The 16,114-nt window shown below is 36.2% G+C and overlaps 1 protein-coding gene across 1 annotated transcript in view; it reads right to left on the minus strand.

The window, feature by feature from the left end:
- Nucleotides 1-16,114, minus strand: part of LOC111147590 (TBC1 domain family member 32) — a 237,940-nt gene that overhangs the window by 45,177 nt on the left and 176,649 nt on the right. Inside the window, exons 25-26 of the mRNA XM_022503709.1 lie at nt 7,409-7,534; nt 1,423-1,506 (exon numbers count right to left, since the gene is read on the minus strand). Coding sequence (XP_022359417.1) covers nt 1,423-1,506; nt 7,409-7,534 — 210 coding nt within the window. The remainder of the gene's footprint in view (nt 1-1,422; nt 1,507-7,408; nt 7,535-16,114) is intronic.

Here is a 16,114-nt window from a genome sequence, read left to right on the forward strand (position 1 = left end):
ATAGCTGCCACAGCAATCTTTTTGTAAAAATGTAAATCAGAGCCTGTGTGGCTATGTTCAAGACCCTGCAGTGACTTTTAAAAACCCTCTATCATCCTTCCCTCTCTGACTTCAATACCGACAATGCTTCTTACATACTCATGTTCAGCCATACTTGTCTCTTTCCTGGTCAACAGCTGGAATTTCCTCTCCTGAAAACATCTACATATCTTTCTCCCAACTCTGCTAGTCTGAACACGATTTAATAATGTAACCCCCATCCCAAGCTAGAACTCCCTAGCCCTCTTTCCTGCTTGGCATTTCTCATTCACCACCATACTATTTGATCTACTAAAGATTGTCTGTCTTCCCATAAGAAGGCAAAATCTTTTCCCTCTTTTATTTATTGCTGTGTCTAAATGCTTATAAAAATTCTATATGCATTTCATAAATGAATGTGTCTTTGGGTGGGGGAAAGGAGAAGCTGGCAGTCCTGCTAATAGTTTAGTGTTCCTGAAAAATAAACAGAAGGCATGGAGAGAAAGATACGATGCCAGAGAGAAAGAAAAGGGAAAAAAATGTAAGGCTTTGGGTATCATGGAAAGAAGTTTAGATTTTATGCCGTGGTCAATGGGGATCTTCCAAGGGGTAGAGGAATGAGTAGGTCACATTTGTACTTCAAAGATCACTTTGAAAGCAGCATAAAGAATACCTTTGAAAAGAAATCAGATTCTAATCAGCGACACCAGGAAAAGAGGCTGTTGTAATACCCTAGGCAAGAAGTAATGGTGGCCTGAACAAAGAAGAGATCAATTAAGTAGATAAATTTGAGATCTATTAAGAACAGAGAATTAACATAGTTTGGTAATTGAGAAGAAAATATGGACTTAGATCATTTTTCAGTTTCCAGTTTAGATGGACAGTAGATGACTGTATTGCCCACCAAAACAGATAATGTAGAAAAACGATATACGTTAATAAGGTATGATGAGGTGAGGGCCCTGCTAGACATTTCCAGTTTGAGGGTTTCTGCAGCACATCCAGGTGATGTTTACCTATTAAGCAGTGAAGCTTATAGTAGATCTCTGAATAGAAGATGTGAATTTTGAAGTTATCAATATATGAGATAGGTAAAATAATACAAACAAATGAGATCCTAGAGGATAGTGGATAGAATCAAAAGAGAGGAAGACACTGCCTTAATGAAAAACAACTTTTGATGGGTAGACAGGAAAAAAAGAGGTCAAAAGGAGTTAGCAGGTTACAAGAAAACCCAACTATTTGCACAAAAGATATTGAAAGACATTCATACTGTACAAAGCACAAAGTGAGAAATTTTTAAGATGAGAAACCTTGTGCATATTTTTAATCTAATTAGACAGCTCTATGAAATACTATTTTTTAGATAATTGTTTTTCAAAATCCAAGATGCTCAAAACATACCTGTATATTCCACTGAGGGGAAGTAGCATTCAGAGAGGTTTTCAGAGAGATGAAGCACAAATTTTTCAAGCAATTCCTGTAAAGCTGTAATTAACAAGAGAAAAATTAGGATATTAAAGGTCAAGAATAATACATGATAATGTATCTCTAAAGTCACAGACTAGTAGATAAAAGTCATCTGAACTTCTTCAGTTATACTCTTAAGGAGGTCCAATTCAAAACACATACCACTTTAATATTCATAACAATGTTTCTCATGTAAATTAAATTTTAATTGCTTCACTGAGAACCTATTCAATGTAAAACTGGAAAAGAATCATCTGTTATCTTTAGATTCTCAAAGGATTACTTCAGAATTTGCTAAATGATTTTGATACAGAAAGAAAATCATCACTAATTAGGCTATAATATCTTATCATCATTATTCACACATACAGAAAAAAATTTTCTGAACTCCAAGACCACAATCAAGGCATAACAACTCCCTTCCCTTTCAAGACAGGACATACTAATATGTTTTATACACTTTGCAACTTTGTATCTGTTCGAGGCAACTGGATCATAAGTAAACTTGTCAGTATGTGGGTGGAGGGAAGGATGCAAAGGCAGAACACAGGATTTTTAGGGCAGTGACACTCTTTTCTATGACACAACAATGGTGGATAAATTTCTCCATTATACTTTTGTCAAAACTGATAGAATGTGCAAACACCAAGAGTGAACCCTAATGTAAACTATGGACTTTGGATGATAATGATGTGTCAGTGTAGGTACATTGATTATAACAAGTGTATCACCTGATGTGAGATGTTTATAGTAAGGGAGGTTGTGCATGTGTAAGGCATAGAACATATATGGGAACTCTGTGTACTTTCTGCTCAATTTTGCAGTAAATCTGAAATTGCTCTAAAAAATAGAGTTCATTAATTTTTTTAAAAAGTTGGAAAAGATGCCTATCAGTGAAACAATAAAGAACTGTGTCCAAAAAAAAAAAGTAAGCTTTTCTCTATCTGGTTTAGAAGGGACAAATGATTCTTTCCTGGACTGGACTGATAATGCCATATAGATGATGCCACTATGACTGCATATATTACTCTCAAAATGTACATAATCAGTTGTATATATTTGCATATATTACTCTCAAATGTGTATGTATATATATATATATCAAATATATATAAATATATTTGCATATATTACTCTCAAAATGTATATAATCAGTTGTATTACTCTCAAAATGTATATAATCAGTTGAATTATACTTAATATAGTATCCAGAATTGTTTTTTTGTAAAGAAATGTATCTATGAAGTAAATGATATGCATATACAGAATATATATATTTTATATATTTTATTGACTGATCTATATTAACTACATATTATATATAATATATAATATATATTATGCATTATGTAATATATAGTACATATAAATAATATAATTAATATGTTATCTATAACAGATATAATATATTATATAATATATTATATATAATAATCAGAATAATATACATATAATCTATATAATATAATCTATAATAACTATATTAACTAAATGGACCCTTTTTTCATATCCAAGTACATTTTAAGCACATAAGTCATAAAGAAATTACTGCTGAACATGTAAAAAATGTAAAATCAAACAGGAATAACATGTGCTTTCCAACAATTGTAGCTCTGACAAGCTACATACCACAGTATTTTAATGGCTTAAGATAAAAAAAAAATTTTAATCACTGAACTCTATTCATATTCTGACTTCAAATTAAAATAAGTATTAAAAGGAATAAGAATATAGTAGTTGAGGGTCAGAAAGGGCACCAGTATTGTCAATTATTTAAACTTAGAGTTGTTTACCTCTTCTATCTTCACATGCATAAGGATAAATTCTCTCACTCACAGAAAAATCTTTCAAAGTTTTTAATCCACGAATCTATACATAAATAGCCCTTAGGTGAGAGCTTTCTACCTCCATGGGTTTGTTTATAAGTCATTTAATACAGAGAGAAAGAAATGAAACAAGACGAAACTGGAGAGGGAGACAGAACATAAGAGACTTAATTTTAGGAAACAAACTTGAGGGTTGCTGGCAGGGGGGCAGGAATGAGGGGATAGAATAACGGGATGATGGAAACTGGGGAGGGTATATGTTACGATGAGCACTGGGTATTATATAAGACTTGTGAATTACAGACCTGTACCCTTGAAATAATACAGTATATGTTAAGTGAATTTAAATAAAAAATATATAGTCTTTTGAGATCACAATTTAAGAACATCTCAATGATTTTTAGAAAATCATTCTGAATTAAATATGACTAAAATGTGAGATACACATTAGTAACAAAGGTTATATAAAAAGTTTACTTTAAATGGAAATATCCATTTAACATTATAATTATTCTCATTTTAGCACAACCATATGGTTGCTACATGCTATGCACTGAAATAAAGTACCTAAGTTAATGGGAAAGGTCACAGCATACTGCTAAGCAATTCTTTGAATCCTATGCTCAGAATTGGGTCTAGCTATCAGACAGATACCTAAACACACTTCAGTGAATTGGGAAAACTATCACATCTGTGGAGCTAAACACAATATGATTTGAAACTTAAGAGTTACCAGACTAATCACAGACTTTGCAAAGCACACTATTTTCTGGCAAGTACTGATCTTGAAATGCCAAATTATGCTATTAGATACATACACTGGAGGCTTTTGGACAAACTACTCCACACTGTCATAGGCAAAAATTATATCACCAAACTATCCGGAGAAGGTCCTGGATTTCTACTGATACCAATAGATTCATTTTGCTCAGGAACCCTATGAACAGCACTATGCACTTCCAAATATTTTGAGGAATAGGCTATAATCATAGAATAATAATAAAAACTGATCTATATGTGGTAGTTGAACCTGTGGCTAAAATCTCATTGGCACATCTAACTAATTACACATAAGTGTAGCTGAACTTGCGTAATTCCTGGAATGGCTATATATCTCAGTATGACTAACCACTTGTCAATTCACTGAAAATTTCATCATCTATAATTCAAGGAAATTAGTTCATATCATGAAACACTTAACTTTAAACACAAATTATTTTTTAATATTATCGTTCAGAAAGTAAACTATAAAATACTTTTTTCTTAAAAAATTTTTAAAAATATTTTTTGTTGGGGCGCCTGGGTGGCTCAGTGGGTTAAGCCTCTGCCATCAGTTCAGGTCATGATCCCAGGCTCCTGGGATCGAGCCCCGCGTCGGGCTCTCTGCCCCGCAGGGAGCCTGCCTCCACCTCTCTCTCTCTCTGCCTGCCTCTCTGCCTACTTGTGATCTCTGTCAAATAAATAAATAAAACCTTTAAAAAAATATATTTTTTGTTAAAATCTTAAGTGGATCTTTTTATTTCAAATGATAGACCTGGAATTTCTAGAAAGGATTTTAGATTATAAGCCACCCTCTTTTAAACATACTTATTCCATGGGGCTATGACACAGACTTTATTATAAAAACAAAATGTGTAAGGTGTGTGTGTGTGTGTGTGTGTGTGTGTGTACACACACTACAAAGGGGCATGGGTTTATCTAATGAGGAAAAACTGAGGACAGATTTTTCAGGGATACTTGGGTATAACTGCTTTCTCCCTCAGCACTGCTATCGCAACAAAGCTGGTTCCAAAACTAAGGCAGCACGGTGTTTGTAAACATGCAAAGTTTCTCCTGGATTCATTCCTTTTTAATTCTTTATCTTTGATCATTTTAGCATATCATCAAATCATAAGATAATTACACTAGAGACCCATTTTTTTCCCAATCAACCCATCTTGCATGTAACCACCAGAGGTTGTTCCTTGAACACTTGCTTATTCAAGAAGTAAATCATGGCCGTCATCTCCCTACCCCATGAAGTTAACACTATGCTCATAGGTTTCAGGCAGTTTACAATCTTACTGCACCCAACCATATCCACTTTTTATACAAATTATTATGAGCATATTCAGATTATTTTTCTCAATGATTTCAAGTAGTTTACATTCACTTTCCTCTACATTTTTTAAGAAGACTTCTTTTGTATAATTACAGAATCTCATGAAGTTGTGAGGATAGTACAGAGATAGAGAACTTCCTTTATCCCTTCATTTAGGATAGGTCTGCAGTTGACAAATTATTCATCTGAGAATATCTTGATTTTCTGTTCCTGAAGACTATTTTCAATGCATAGAGAATTCAGGTTAACAGTTCTTTCAGCGTATGAATGTCATGCCACTTTCTCTGTCCTCCGTCTTTTCTGGTGAGAAGTCCATGGCCAGTGATACTGATTTTCCCCTGTAGGTATGTTGTTTCTTCTCTGCTTTCAAGATTTTTTGTCTTTAGTTTTTAGAAGTTTGACTATATTTCATCTTGGTGTGGATTTCTTTGGGTTTATCCTGTTTGTGGCTCTTGAATCCATAGATTTAGATTTAGGTTTCTTGATAAATTTGGAAAATTTTAAGCTATGTTTCTTCAAAGACATTTATAGTCCTAATCTCTTTCCAGGTCTCCAATGACACAAATGTTAGACCTTCTGTTATGGTTCCACAGGTCTCTGCAGCTCTATTAATTTTTTGTTTTGTTTTTCAGTCTATTTCCTCTCTGCTGATATCTTCAAGTCACCAGTTCTTCCCTCTATCCATTTTATTGTTGGACCAATTCATTTAGCTTTTTATTTTGGTGATAGTATTTTCACTTCTAAAATTTCCTTTTGGATTTTATTTCTTTGCTGATTACTTTCTAATTTTAAATTTGTTGCAGGTGTGAGACAAATACATGTGTGGAGGGAAAGGTGGAAGTTTGGGCCTGTTAACACTGAGTGATAATGAAACTCCTTAACTTTCTAAGTCTCCTGTGCTATAATCCTAGCAAGGAGCAGCAAGGGTGTCCCATTACTGACAAGTAAGGAGGGAAGTCCAGGCTATGCCCAAGTCTTGCTAGCAGGATTTTCTGTGGTGTCTGGCTGGATTAAAGTGGTCACTTCCTACAAAAATGTGTCTTGATAGCTACCCCTTTCCTGGTCCTTTTGCTAGAAAGAGTAGGCATTTATTGACCCCCACCTTTTTATCCTGCATCTAATGGCATTCTTAATCACTCATTCTAGGATATAGGAGGCAAAAAGAAAATCTAGGGAATTCATCTCTGAGCTGCCCATAGATTATATCACTAGTCTCAGAAAATATAATTGCTCCAACAACAAAATATAAACATTTTTATTTCCAACTTTTAATTTTATAAAAAATAATATAAATATGAAAACTATAAAGCATGGCTAATGAAATTGACAATTTTAGTTATCAAAAAAAATCTACCTTATATTTCCATTAGAACCTTTTTCTTAGATCTTTATTCAAAATAATGCTAATTTATAAATGATAATTTTTAGAAAACAAATGCACATGTAAATACTTGAATATAAAATAATTTATTTGCTAGTTTAGGAAACAAAGCTATTCCCCCCAAATAAAATTTCAGTTTCCTTAAGAGTGACTAAACTTACTTGGCTAGATGTGGCAGAGTTTCAAAATATGTGTCAATTAAAAAGTCTATAAAGTTTCCAAAAATATAGCAGTATGGTATATTCAAGTGAAAGCTGGTGAAACTGAGCAAAACCTAGTTAAGGCAGCAGTCTTCCAATTGATTTAAAAAAAAGTTTAGTAATTTCTCAGATTTCAGTATTTTTTGGCAGTTTTTATGCTGCCTAAAATTTTATTGTCATGAAGGGGTGAAAGTCAGTGGGCCTCTTTTTTGCCTTCCCACTGGCCTCCCATTTCCCTGCATCTTAAGTTGTAATTTTTGTTTTCTAGGATCATAATTTCTCAGAAGTCAATGGACTTCTGGGATCAGTGTTATGTACTCCAGACATGTCAACACTAATCTTTAGGAAAAACAGCTTTCATTAATACAATTTTCATAACAAAAACACCCCAAAGATTAAACAACATACTTACTACTTCCACTGATTATATCAGGTCTGGCCTTCATCATTTTGCAAAATTGTCTTCGGCAGTTTTCTATCCACTCAGTTTGTTTATCAGACATTTTGAAGCATAACAGAAGTTTGGCAAGATCATTGTCTAATAAGAAACATGGCATGTTATATTATTATAATGAGATGCTAAAAACACTGAAAAATAAGTATTAATGTTAAATATGTAAAAAATTACAAATTCTAGAAATAGTATTTGGCTTTCAAAAGAAAATACATTTTTCTATAATGACGTCTTATGCCATCAATTATACTTATAAAAAGCCTATAAAATGAATTCATTAAAAGGTCACAAAATGGATTGACTTATAACTATAATTCTTTTTTTTTAAAGATTTTATTTATTTATTTGACAGACAGAGATCACAAGTAGGCAGAGAAGCATGCAGAGAGAGGAGGAAGCAGGCTCCCTGCTGAGCAGAGAGCCCAATGCGGGGCTCGATCCCAGGACCCTGGGATCATGACCTGAGCCGAAGGCAGAGGCTTTAACCCACTGAACCACCCAGGCGCCCCTATAACTATAATTCTTGAATGTCTTCTTATCTGAACATGATTCATTACTGATATCTGAAGTAACAGACATCAAATAACAGATGTGATAGACGTAAGATTTCAATATACAGACTGACATGAATTATACACATGCATATTCAGACACAATTTTATTCACTTCTTTAAACCAAAAAGAAAACATAAGCACAGAAAATTTCTAGTCAATTATTTATTTCCACTTCTTGCAAAAAATTACACCAATAACGAGTGGTGCTGAAAGAGTATGGCTAAAATATAACTTCTTGGGGCACCTGGGTGGCTCAGTGAGTTAAAGCCTCTGCCTTCGGCTCGGGTCATGATCCCGGGGTCCTGGGATCAAGCCCCACGTCAGGTTCTCTGCTTGGCACAGAGCCTGCTTCCACCTCTCTCTCTCTCTGCCTGCCTCTCAGCCTACTTGTGATCTCTGTCTGTCAAATAAATAAATAAAATCTTTAAAAAAATAATAAAATAACAAAATAAAATATAACCTCTTTCTAAGCAATTTCATGAATACACAGCAACTTTCATATAATTTTATTTTTCCATTTTAACTTTAATTTCATTCCCATGAGACTTTTCCATCTTCCATTTTAATATCATTCACATGAAATTTTATATTAGAAAATATCTATAAATAATATATTAAAAAGGATGCAGGTGTCCTTAAAAAAGGGATATAGAAGCATACAGGTATAGGTAGTCACATAAACTCATACCTTTAAATACTTTTCTTGAAAGAGATTTTAGAATCAAAAAGGAAAAAGAGCCTTTTAAAATAAAGGGTCAGGGACATCTGGGTGGCTCAGTTGGTTAAGCGGCAGCCTTCAGCTCAGGTCATGATCCCAGCATCTTAGGATCAAGTCCCACATCGGGCTCCTGGCTCAGCGGGGAGCCTGCTTCTCCCTCTGTCTCTGCCTGCCACTCTGACTGCCTGTGCTCACTCTCTCTGACAAATAAATAAATAAATAATATTTAAAAAAATAAATTAATTAAAATAAAATAAAGGGTCAAAGTCCTGATGCCCCTGCCCAATGATGTGTCTGGGAACACTAACACTACAGAATATATCTGCCAAAGCTCTCTTTCAGCTGATAAATCCTATCAGGAAGATAAGAGTGGTCAATGTAATATTAGGAGAGAGTTTCAATCACACAGTCCTCATGGTGATGATATCTAAAATAATATGTTTAAGTATATAAATCATAATTTATTTAAATATGTCCCTATTTCACATGTAGGTCACACACACACACAAAAAAAGTCCACCTCTCATCAAAGCTACATAGTCTTTTATACAAACACGAGTATACAAATAAATATATTCAAACATATGCATACTCACACAAGTATACATATGACCCAGAATGAATTGTGTTATTGAAAGAATGTGTAATTCAGATATTCAGTTCTAATATATTCTCTGAATATTAAGACCAAGTGATCCTGTAATATTTCATAAATAGCATCAATCAGAAGCAATAACTAGAGAAAAATTAATGTTATTAAGTCAAAGGAGAAAATTATTCTTTTTAATAAAAACTCTCAAAACCCAGGAGGAGTCAAGATGGTGGAGAAGTAGCAGGCTGAGACTACTTCAGGTAGCAGCAGATCAGCTAGATAGCTTATCTAAAGATTGCAAACACCTACAAATCCAACGGGAGATCGAAGAGAAGAAGAACAGCAACTCTAGAAACAGAAAATCAACCACTTTCTGAAAGGTAGGACTGGCAGAGAAGTGAATCCAAAGCGACGGGAAGATAGACCGAGGGGGGAGGGGCCGGCTCCCAGCAAGCGGCGGAGCAACGGAGCACAAAATCAGGACTTTTAAAAGTCTGTTCCGCTGAGGGACATTGCTCCAAAGGCTTAACCGGGGTGAAGCCCAGGCAGGGTCAGCGTGGTCTCAGGTCCCGCAGGGTCACAGAAGGATCGGGGGTGTCTGAGTGTCGCAGAGCTTACAGGTATTAGAACGGGGAAGCCGGCTAAAGAGACAGAGCCGAGGAGTGAGCTCTCAGCTCGGGGTTACCTTGAACCAGTCGCAGGCTCGGTGAGCTCGGAGCACGGCCAGAGGCCAGGGTGACGGGAGTAATTGGGCGCTGTTCTCTGAGGGCGCACTGAGGAGTGAGACCCCAGGCTCTCGGCTCCTCCAGGCCAGAGACTGGGGGGCCACCATCTTCATTCCCGCCCTCCGGAACTCTACGGAAAGCGCTCAGGGAACAAAAGCTCCCAAAAGCAAACCCCAGTGTATTACTCAGCCCGGCCCCTGGTAAGGGTGGTGCAATTCCGCCTGGGGCAAAGACACTTGAAAATCACTACAACAGGCCCCTCCCCCAGAAGATCAACAAGAAATCCAGCCAGGACCAAGTCACCTACCAAGGACTGCAGTTTCAATACCAAGGAGAGCAGCCGAATTCCAGAGGAGGAGAAAGCAAAGCATGGAACTCATCGCTTTCTCCCCATGATTCTTTAGCCTTGCAGTTAATTTAATTTTTTTTTCTTTTTCAATTTCATTTTCTCTTCTTCTGCCAAATTTTTTTTAACTTTTACCCTTTTCTTTTTTAACGTTTTTAAACTAGTTTATCTAATATATATATATTTTTTTCTTTTTTATATTTTTTCTTTGTTTTCTTTTAATTTTTTTTTTCTTTCTGAACCTCTTTTTATCCCCTTTCTCCCCCCTCACAATTTGGGATCTCTTCTGATTTGGTTAAAGCATATTTTCCTGGGGTTGTTGCCACCTTTTTAGTATTTTACTTGCTCCTTCATATACTCTTCTCTGGACAAAATGACAAGGCGGAAAAATTCACCACAAAAAAAAGAACAAGAGGCAGTACCAAAGGCTAGGGAACCTAATCAATACAGACATTGGTAATATGTCAGATCTAGAGTTCAGAATGAAGATTCTCAAGGTTCTAGCCAGGCTCGAAAAAGGCATGGAAGATATTAGAGAAACCCTCTCGGGAGAGATAAAAGCCCTTTCTGGAGAAATAAAAGAACTAAAATCTAACCAAGTTGAAATCAAAAAAGCTATTAATGAGGTGCAATCAAAAATGGAGGCTCTCACTGCTAGGATAAATGAGGCAGAAGAAAGAATTAGCGATATAGAAGACCAAATGACAGAGAATAAAGAAGCTGAGCAAAAGAGGGACAAAAAGCTACTAGACCATGAGGGGAGAATTCGAGAGATAAGTGACACCATAAAATGAAACAACATTAGAATAATTGGGATTCCAGAAGAAGAGGAAACAGAGAGGGGAGCAGAAGGTATATTGGAGAGAATTATTGAAGAGAATTTCCCCAATATGGCAAAGGGAACAAGCATCAAAATCCAGGAGGTTCAGAGAACCCTCCCTCAAAATCAATAAGAATAGGTCCACACCCCATCACCTAATAGTAAAATTTACAAGTCTTAGTGACAAAGAGAAAATACTGAAAGCAGCCTGGGAAAAGAAGTCTGTAACATACAATGGTAAAAATATTAGATTGGCAGCAGACTTATCCACAGAGACCTGGCAGGCCAGAAAGAGCTAGCATGATATATTCAGAGCACTAAACGAGAAAAACATACAGCCAAGAATACTATATCCAGCTAGGCTACCATTGAGAATAGAAGGAGAGATTAAAAGCTTCCAGGACAAACAAAAACTGAAAGAATTTGCAAACACCAAACGAGATCTACAGGAAATATTGAAAGGGGTCCTCTAAACAAAGAGAGAGGCTAAAAGTAGTAGATCAGAAAGGAAGAGAGACTATATACAGTAATAGTCACCTTACAGGCAATACAATGGCACTAAATTCATATCTCCAATAGTTACCCTGAATGTTAATGGGCTAAATGCCTCAATCAAAAGACACAGGGTATCAGAATGGATAAAAAAACAAAACCCATCTATATGTTGCCTACAAGAAACTAATTTTAAACCCGAAGACACCTCCAGATGTAAAGTGAGGGGGTGGAAAAGAATTTACCATGCTAATGGACATCAGAAGAAAGCAGGAGTGGCAATCCTTATATCAGATCAATTAGATTTTAAGCCAAAGACTATAAGAAATGAGGAAGGACACTATATCATACACAAAGGATCTGTCCAACAAGAAGATCTAACAATTTTAAATATCTATGCCCCTAATGTGGGAGCAGCGAACTATATAAACCAATTAATAACAAAATCAAAGAAACACATCAACAATAATACAATAATCGTAGGGGACTTTAACACTCCCCTCACTGAAATGGACAGATCATCCAAGCAAAATATCAACAAGGAAATAAAGGCCTTAAATGACACACTGGACCAGATGGACATCACAGATATATTCAGAACATTTCATCCCAAAGCAACAGAATACACATTCTTCTCTACTGCACATGGAACATTCTCCAGAATAGATCACATCCTCAGTCCTAAATCAGGTCTCAACCAGTATCAAAAGATTGGGATCATTCCATGCATATTTTCAGACTACAATGCTCTGAAGCTAGAACTCAATCACAAGAGGAAATTTGGAAAGAACCCAAATACATGGAGACTAAACAGCATCCTTCTAAAGAATGAATGGGTCAACCAGGAAATTAAAGAAGATTTGAAAAAATTCATGGAAACAAATGATAATGAAAACACAACGGTTCAAAATCTGTGGGACACAGCAAAGGCAGTCCTGAGAGGAAAATATATAGCGGTACAAGCCTTTCTCAAGAAACAAGAAAGGTCTCAGGTACACAACCTAACCCTACACCTAAAAGAGCTAGAGAAAGAACAAGAAAGAAACCCTAAACCCAGCAGGAGAAGAGAAATCATAAAGATCAGAGCAGAAATCAATGAAATAGAAACCAAAAAAACAATAGAACAAATCAACGAAACTAGGAGCTGGTTCTTTGAAAGAATTAATAAGATCGATAAACCCCTGGCCAGACTTATCAAAAAGAAAAGAGAAAGGACCCAAATAAAAAAAGTCATGAATGAAAGAGGAGAGATCACAACGAACACCAAAGAAATACAGACAATTATAAGAACATACTATGAGCAACTCTACGCCAACAAATTTGACAATCTGGAAGAAATGGATGCATTCCTAGAGACATATAAACTACCACAACTGAACCAGGAAGAAATAGAAAGCCTGAACAGACCCAAAACCAGTAAGGAGATTGAAACAGTCATCAAAAATCTCCAAACAAACAAAAGCCCAGGGCCAGATGGCTTCCCGGGGGAATTCTACCAAACATTTAAAGAAGAACTAATTCCTATTCTCCTGAAACTGTTCCAAAAAATAGAAATGGAAGGAAAACTTCCAAACTCATTTTATGAGGCCAGCATCACCTTGATCCCAAAACCAGACAAGGATCCCATCAAAAAAGAGAACTACAGACCAATATCCTTGATGAACACAGATGCAAAAATTCTCACCAAAATACTAGCCAATAGGATTCAACAGTACATTAAAAGGATTATTCACCACAACCAAATGGGATTTATTCCAGGGCTGGAAGGTTGGTTCAACATCCACAAATCAATCAATGTGATACAACACATTAATAAAAGAAAGAACAAGAACCATATGATACCCTCCATAGATGCTGAAATAGCATTTGACAAAGTACAACATCCTCTCCTTATCAAAACTCTTCAAAGTGTAGGGATAGAGGGCACATACCTCAATATTATCAAAGCCATCTATGAAAAAACCCACCGCAAATATCATTCTCAATGGAGAAAAACTGAAAGCTTTTCCGCTAAGGTCAGGAACACGGCAGGGATGTCCATTATCACCACTGATATTCTACATAGTACTAGAAGTCCTAGTCTCAGCAATCAGACAACAAAAGGAAATTAAAGGCATCCAAATCGGCAAAGAAGAAATCAAACTATCACTCTTCGCAGATGATATGATATTGTATGTGAAAACCAAAAGACTCCACTCCAAAACTGCTAGAACTTGTACAGGAATTCAGTAAAGTGTCAGGATATAAAATCAAGGCACAGAAATCAGTTGCATTTCTCTACACCAACAACAAGACAGAAGAAAGAGAAATTAAGGAGTCCATCCCATTTACAATTGCACCCAAAACTATAAGATACTTAGGAATAAACCTAACCAAAGAGACTAAAAATCTATACACAGAAAACTATAAAGTACTCATGAAAGAAATTGAGGAAGACACAAAGAAATGGAAAAATGTTCCATGCTCCTGGATTGGAAGAATAAATATTGTGAAAATGTCTATGCTACCTAAAGCAGTCTACACATTTAATGCAATTCCTATCAAAATACCATCCATTTTTTTCAAAGAAATGGAACAAATAATCCTAAAATTTATATGGAACCAGAAAAGACCTCGAATAGCCAAAGGAATATTGAAAAAGAAAGCCAAAGTCGGTGGCATCACAATTCCGGACTTCAAGCTCTACTACAAAACTGTCATCATCAAGACAGCATGGTACTGGCACAAAAACAGACACATAGATCAATGGAACAGAATAGAGAGCCCAGAAATAGACCCTCAACTCTATGGTCAACTGATCTTCGACAAAGCAGGAAAGAATGTCCAATGGAAAAATGACAGCCTCTTCAATAAATGGTGTTGGGAAAATTGGACAGCCACATGCAGAAAAATGAAATTGGATCATTTCCTTACACCACATACGAAAATAGACTCAAAATGGATGAAGGACCTCAATGTGAGAAAGGAATCCCTCAAAATCCTTGAGGAGAACACAGGCAGCAACCTCTTCGACCTCAGCCGCAGCAACATCTTCCTAGGAACATCGCCAAAGGCAAGGGAAGCGAGGGCAAAAATGAACTATTGGGATTTTATCAAGATCAAAAGCTTTTGCACAGCAGAGGAAACAGTTAACAAAACCAAAAGACAACTGACAGAATGGGAGAAGATATTTGCAAACGACATATCAGATAAAGGGCTAGTGTCCAAAATCTATAAAGAACTTAGCAAACTCAACACCCAAAGGACAAATAATCCAATCAAGAAATGGGCAGAAGACATGAACAGACATTTCTGCAAAGAAGACATCCAGATGGCCAACAGACACATGAAAAGGTGCTCCATATCACTCGGCATCAGGGAAATACAAATCAAAACCACAATGAGATATCACCTCACACCAGTCAGAATGGCTAAAATTAACAAGTCAGGAAATGACAGATGCTGGCGAGGATGTGAGAAAGGGGAACCCTCCTACACTGTTGGTAGGAATGCAAGATGGTGCAACCACTCTGGAAAACAGCATGGAGTTTCCTCATAATGTTGAAAATAGAACTACCCTATGACCCAGCAATTGCACTGCTGGGTATTTACCCTAAAGATACAAACGTAGTGATCCGAAGGGGCACGTGCACCCGAATGTTTATAGCAGCAATGTCTACAATAGCCAAAGTATGGAAAGAACCTAGATGTCCATCAACAGACGAATGGATAAAGAAGATGTGGTTTATATACACAATGGAATACTATGCAGCCATCAAAAGAAATGATATCTTGCCATTTGCGACGACGTGGATGGAACTAGAGGGTATCTTGCTTAGCGAAATAAGTCAGTCGGAGAAAGACAACTATCATATGATCTCCCTGATATGAGGGAGAGGAGATGCAACATGGGGGGTTAAGGGGGTAGGAGAAGAGTAAATGAAACAAGATGGGATTGGGAGGGAGACAAACCATAAGTGACTCTTAATCTCACCAAACAAACAGAGGGTGGATGGGGGGTGTGGGGTGGGAGGGGGTGGGGTTATGGACATTGGGGAGGGTATGTGCTATGGTGAGTGCTGTGAAGTGTGTAAACCTGGCGATTCACAGACCTGTACCCCTGGGGATAAAAATATATTATACGTTTATAAAAATTAAAAAAAAGAAAACTCTCAAAACCTTTAATCTAAACCCAAGAAATACCAAAGCTGATAATTTTGTTGAAAATTATGTTATTAATAACAAAGTTATAATGTTAAATGCACCTTAATATGAATTAGGTAAAAGACTTAATTCAACAGCCTTAAAGTAATTTTTTATAGTTTCTATTTAGAATATCTACATTACTTATTTTCTAAGAACGAACTACCTAAAGCCTAATAAGAATCACTAGTGGCATATGATTGCAAAGACAAATGCGTTTTTCATCTGCTTCCT

The sequence above is a fragment of the Enhydra lutris genome, unplaced genomic scaffold, assembly GCF_002288905.1.
Source record: "Enhydra lutris kenyoni isolate GAN:26980312 unplaced genomic scaffold, ASM228890v2 scaffoldscaffold17, whole genome shotgun sequence".
Taxonomy (NCBI): Eukaryota; Metazoa; Chordata; class Mammalia; order Carnivora; family Mustelidae; genus Enhydra; species Enhydra lutris.